This window comes from Triticum urartu, chromosome 4, assembly GCF_003073215.2.
Source record: "Triticum urartu cultivar G1812 chromosome 4, Tu2.1, whole genome shotgun sequence".
NCBI classification, from domain to species: Eukaryota; Viridiplantae; Streptophyta; class Magnoliopsida; order Poales; family Poaceae; genus Triticum; species Triticum urartu.
In genome coordinates, this window is record NC_053025.1 from 575,199,268 (window position 1) to 575,205,659 (window position 6,392).

At 43.1% G+C, this 6,392-nt stretch overlaps 1 protein-coding gene across 1 annotated transcript; it reads right to left on the bottom strand.

Annotated features, from left to right (window-relative positions):
* Positions 1–5,238: 5,238 nt before the first annotated feature.
* LOC125554202 lies at positions 5,239–6,071 on the bottom strand. Its single transcript, XM_048717788.1, has one exon. The coding sequence runs from the start codon at positions 5,870–5,872 to the stop codon at positions 5,555–5,557; it is 318 nt and encodes a 105-aa protein (XP_048573745.1). The 5' UTR covers positions 5,873–6,071; the 3' UTR covers positions 5,239–5,554.
* Positions 6,072–6,392: the final 321 nt, after the last annotated feature.

Below are 6,392 nucleotides of genomic sequence, written 5' to 3' on the forward strand. Positions count from 1 at the left end.
TTAGAAAAGCTTTAGCATACGAACTACACGATCTTGTGCTAGGCTTAGGATTGGGTCTTGTTCATCACATCATTCTCCTAATGATGTGATCCCGTTATCAACGACATCCAATGTCCATGGTCAGGAAACCGTAACCATCTATTGATCAACGAGCTAGTCAACTAGAGGCTTACTAGGGACATGGTGTTGTCTATGTATCCACACATGTATCTGAGTTTCCTATTAATACAATTCTAGCATGGATAATAAACGATTATCATGAACAAGGAAATATAATAATAACCAATTTATTATTGCCTCTAGGGCATATTTCCAACAGTTACTCTATTATGCAAGGTAGATCCAATCTCATCATCCATGATAGTATGAATGATTACATTTTGGTTTAGGTGGTGGGAGTAGATGGCACGAAAAGAAGTGGCTAGGGGCACTGGTAGTGGCCATGGCACACTTTTGTGGCTGCCCAAGGCCATGCACATTCCAACAACCAAAATTGAACTTAAGCTTGGTCATAGAGCACAAAATAACGCCTAGGGTAGTTGATAGGGAAATTTGATAATAGCTTAAATAGTGGATGCCTTACAAAAGGTTCGACAGAGCTGGCACCGAAACACCACTGGCACCAAGAACTGAAGGAAGGCGATGATGGAAATAAAACATTGTCATAAGGGCAGGTACAACCTAAGCAAAGATAGATGAAGCGGCCGTGGCGAGTGGCCGCGTCTTAGAGCAGCGGTCTACGATCATGGAGCAGGGGAGGACACCTCCGCGACCTCATCCGGCTCAGCACCAACCAAAAGAAGGTGGATTTCCATCTTGCACAGAACATTGGGTGATGTCTCTTAAGCCATCTAGGTTTTTGTGGACTAACTTAGCTAAGTAGGAAGCTTTTTTCACCAAGTGAGAATGAGAATGGTGAGTCATGCATGATCCACTCCTTCCATGGTAGGCTTCTAGAACTTGAAAGGAAATTTCATCATAAGACAAAAAATTGTGTCTAAATGTTTTAATACCTAAACCACCTACAAAAAACAAACAATTCCCATTCCGGGCAAAATGGGGTTCTCTTTTTATTTGTCAGGTCAGGCGGGATAGTCAATTAAGAAATTAGACCATAGCGATTTGAAGTCTTACTATTTACTCGGCACTGAGTGAGATGGATCTTGGAAGTCTGGTTTTTGATTGGATAGTGATCTCGGGTATGCAGACCTTGTCCCATGCTACCAAGCATTGTGATCCTGAACAAGTCTCTTTGCCAGACTAGAAAAGAACACCTTCCATTTTTGTCTAGGTGCTCAATGGGGAGTTTGTGTAGTAATAAGGAGCCCATGAAATATGTGGGGAGTGAGTCAAGAACTGCAAAGAGTAGGACTAGGCGACCACCTTTGGTGAGTAGAAGTGCAATCCATCTGGATAGACAATGATCAAAAGTGTCTATTTAAGGGCTGAAACGCCGTGGACGACACTTTAGTTGGTGAAAGAGGCAACCTAGGTATGTTTGTGGAAAGTAAGACAAAGTTTTCTATAGATGAACAACCAATGAAGCTGTAGTTTTTGGGTCAACATTAAGCGCTAGGAAGGTGGGAATTAATATGTAGCTAGGCTAATGGTGGCAACGAAATCATCCAATATTGTTTTGAGCTTTGTTGCCGCAGTGGGAGTGGCTTTTAGAAAGATGAGCGTGTCATCTGCATACTGCAGAACTAGTGGTGGCATTCCTTGTTTAATGGGGGTGATGTAGTTTATCATGCCTAATCAATAATCCTTTTAAGGATGCCAGAGACAACGATAAATAGATAGGACAGAGAGGATCTCCCTGACACAGATCTTGTTTATAGTTAATCAATGGGGCCAGGGCATCCATTTAGCAGGACCGTGGTTGTATGCAACAAGTTTTTAATCTAGTTGAACCGTTTTCCACAAAAACTTTTTTTTTGCAAGGATGGTAATCATGAAATCACAAACTTTGCGAAAGTCTAATTTAATGACAAGTGGTGGGGCTTTGGAATGATGGCAGCAGTTGAGTAGATTAGCGTCATAGAGAAAATTCTCTAAGAGAGATATCCGGTTTGATCGTCGTAGACAACAAAGGGATGAGTGGCTTTAATCTGTTCCTCAGAACCTTGTTGGTTGTTTCAATTGGGCAATTTTGCAGCGATATAGGGCGGGAGGCATCTGGTGTTTGTGTCGTATCTTTTTTTGGTAGTAGGACAATTAGTGCGTGTTTTAGTGAAGTGGTGTCAATTTGGAGGTCATAGAAGTGGGTGAACAATCTTTGAAAAGATGGTTTGGCGATGGGCCAAAAGGTGCAATAGAAGCCCGTCCCAAATCCACCAGGTCCAGGGCTGGTAGCCTTGTTCATTTGGATGATCGTGTCGGTAATTTCCTATGGGCGGAAGGCTTGTCTAGTGCATGTAATTGCAGCATAGGATTTGAGTAAAGGCCGTTTAGCGCCAAATTCCACACAAGGCAATGAGCCTATTGGTTGGTTCCATGTTGTTTAAGGTAAGATGTTCTTTGGAGTATCACGCCATAGTAAGAAAAGGAATGTGCCCTCCTTGCTCAAATTGGGTTCCTTGATTAGGTTAACCATCTGTTCTGTCCTAGGGGCCTAGAAAAAAAATATAACTCTCTTCTTCGACTACTTCGTCCTTCGGCTTGTGGTCCGACGCCATAGTTTATCAGTTGATTTCTCTCTTGAGGATATATGGAGTGCTTTGTCCTCCCACTCCCCTCCCCAGGGCCAACTCTGCGAAGCACATCATTGTTCTTTCTCCAATGGGTCATCTGAAAAACTCGAAATTGAATAGTCTTCGATGGTGCTCAGTCTTATGATTCAGAGGTGTACCTTATGATGAATGACCATTTATGTTTGTCAGTGGCGACACCGTGTGTTGTTTGTAATGTCAAGCGCCATAACAAAAGTTTGGATTAGTCTCACACACATGTGTGTGTTTACCTATAGTTTGTCCACATGTATGCACATATAGCTTTTACATCACTTGCCTCGATCCTAGCTAGTGTCGCAACTTGTGCTTGTATTCTGTGAGAGCCTTGTATCCTGTTGATTGCAACCTTTTGTGCAGTGATGCATCGCCCCTTTGCCCCGGTATATCTCCTAAACTGTGCACTCACACGAGGGAGAGGATTGTGTCATGCAGGTGTAGGATCATGCAGTTTTCTAGCCACACGATTGGCTTCCGATTCGGAAATTGGTTTGCTTTTTGCATGTGCTTTAGCTCTTAATTATCTTAGGTGGGGTCCATGTGCACAGCTTTTTGCTGCCCCACCCATCCCACCTCTCATGACTTACCTTTTGACTTTTTAATTTGAATCTATTATATCTTTTGAATCGAAAGTCTAATTCCTTTTTGTTTGCATAATCGTGTTCCTTGCGAGAAGGTGAAACAAGACCACTCTTCAATAAGTTATGACAAGTTCTAAAAAGTCACAAAGTTTCATCTATTAAAACTTGACAAGGACGAAGGATAAATTCAACAAATTTGAATACAAAAAATTGAACCCTGCACGCTAAGCCCTAAGCCCTAAAACCTAAGCCTGCCAAGTTTCGACTATTAAAACCGAATAAAAAGAAGGATAAATTCAGCAAGTTTCAAATACTAAAACTTTAACCCTGCACCCTAAAATCAAAGCTCAAATCCCTAAAACCTAAAAGCAATTGGATCTTAGTAAAAGTTGATGAAAGTTGGTAAAAAACTTAATATTACTACTATCAAATTTTATTGTTTGAAACTTGGTAAAAGTTTAAATTTTGCAAAATTCTAATCAAGAGTGGCGTTGTTTGAAAATCTTCATCGCAAGGAACACGAATATGCAAACGATATATACACTGGAATTTTGGTTCATAAGATAGAATAGATCTAAAGTTCAAAGTGAAAAGAAATGCATGAGAGGTGGGATGGGCAGAGCTGCGAAAAGCTGGCATGCATGCACCCCACAAACACAAATTAAAGACTAATCGCATATACGAGTTTCCGAATTACAAAGCAATCGTGTGGCCAACCAAGTTGGCGCCCCTGCAAATTTCCCACTCGCATGAGCATCGTTAAAAGTTTGTTTAGGTGGGCGATCACCCCCATTGTCCGATAAGAAAACACGACACACAGATAAATGGTGCTAATCTTGTGCTTTAGAACAGGCTATGGACGATTGATAGATTGTAACTCGTGGCTGGCTCCACAACTGAGTGTCAATGTTCAAAGAGATTTTTTTTGAAACACACCCCATATATTAATTAATTAAAAGGTTATTACAATCATTCGCTACGAAATACGCCACGTAGGTGGAAAACTATTTAGAAGAACACCATCGGACCTACCGTTGAAGCTAAACTTCGCAATCTCATGTGCCACCAAGTTGGTAAGCCGATTAATTGTGTCCAGAGAGATTCCGGCGTGACATTGTTTTGTGGGTTCTTAGTTGTTAATATAACCAACCAGTTCTTTTCTTTTGCCTCTCTGGGAAAAAAGTACTTTTTTACACAAGATCAAAAGGGGATATTCTTTTTGGCTGGAAAGTTTTTGTGTGGTGAATTAGTGATGAAAAATATATCCGAAATCAAAGCAATAAAACAGTTAGAAGTTTATTCGAGAAATCAAGCTGTAGAACTGACAAATCCAACACAATCCTCTTCTCAAAACTAAGTAATAACTAAATAAAGCCAGCATGACCAAAAAGGGCTCAAATCAGGGGGTTACCGAGAAATGTTTGAACTAGACCGTAAACACTTCAAGAACTAATTCAATTTTTAGGTGACCAAATATTATCTTGACTCGAGCTGTTTATTTTTTCTTTTCTACTAGTAATAATGTACATGCAATGTACGTTTATATTAGGTAGAATATTAGTTGCACGTTATATTAGGTAAGATATATCTGTTGCACGTTGGTATTTGGTAAGATATCAATTACTTTTTCGTGGGAATAGTAGGATATTAATTACATGGCAGATTTCAAGGGATAGCGTTGAGTCAAAACGTGTTTATAATCAATGGCAGTGGTGGGTAATCAGAGCGTTAAACGTGTTTGGTGCTCAACATTGAAGCGATTTGAACCGCTAGATAACATGGTTTCACGGTCGAGATGGTTTGGATCTACCCATTTGGGTCTTTTTATATTGATGATATAAATAAACCGAGTTGCGATGTGTTTTAGCGAGGAATTAATGATGTGTTCCAAATCAAAGCTACTATCTATAAGCATGTAGTAGAAGGCAGCATGGCAAAGCCTGCACAAGCCTGTATTGCCGAGAGAGAGAAAAATATATACAAATCCAGCACAAATGGACAGTCAGAGAGAGCTCAGACCTCTTTGTAACCATGGACATTACGGAATTCCTTTTGCTAGCACCAGAAACACTATACACTGCATAGCGGTGCGCTCAAGAACACGATTCAGTCAAGATAAAGGAGCAGAGAGAGAACTGGCCAATCAGAGGAGCTGCTATGAGATCGATTCCTCATCTGAGATGAAAGAAAATGGAGAGACGGAGACGACCCACAGCCACAGCAGGCCGGGTGGCTCGCTCGGGGAGCCTAGCCCTTGCACTTGAGGACGAAGCCGAGCAGCAGCAGCGTGGCCATGAGGCCGCAGGAGGAGCCCCCGACGCGGTGGATCCAGTAGGGGTCGAACCTGACGACCCTCCGGTCCACGAAGCACGCCACGTTGATGGCCAGGATGAGCACCACCAGCAGCGCCGGCAGCCACAGCGCCGACGGCAGCAGTAGGCCCCAGCCCTCCTCCTCCTCCTCCTCCTCCGCCTCGAGGTCCCGGTCCATGTACAGCGGCGACAGCACGGCCAGCGCCGCCAGGGCCACGCACACCAGCTTCGCCGTCGAAGACGGCCTCCCCATCTCCGCTCTGTCGATCAGCCGGCGTCGATTGCACACGCTCCAAGTGCAAAGTAGACTCTCCTACACTCTCTGGACGGAAAGTCTAAAGGTCTATCCTATGTGATCGTGGTGCTCTCCAGAATTTCTCTCTTTTATTCTGTGTTTGGCTAGCTGGGCCAATCTTGAGAAGCAAGCGCGCGAGCACCTACCGATATCTATGCTTTTGATCAGCAAACCTTTTTGACTATCGATCGATTCCTATCATGTAAAAAAGGAACATATTCAGATCTGTGCATTATTATCCACTGATCGGTAGGGTGATGTAAAGCCGCCCGCAAAGGGGAGATTCTTTCTTCACCTTCGTAGCTGGTGAGCACGGAAGAGAATCGGATGCCGAGACAAGCTGCTCGAGCTCGACAATCCGAATATTGCGCCGTTACGGACGCGCGCGTAGGATCGAACCGGCCGGGCTTGTGCTTGAAGCGGCGCCCATGCAGCAACGTGGCTCTACAACTTTTTGCTGTACCTGTACGGCACGATG

What these genes read in the sequence shown, in the direction of transcription:
- LOC125554202 (XM_048717788.1), bottom strand. Translation starts at nt 5,872, where the DNA reads ATGGGGAGGCCGTCTTCGACGGCGAAGCTGGTGTGCGTGGCCCTGGCG.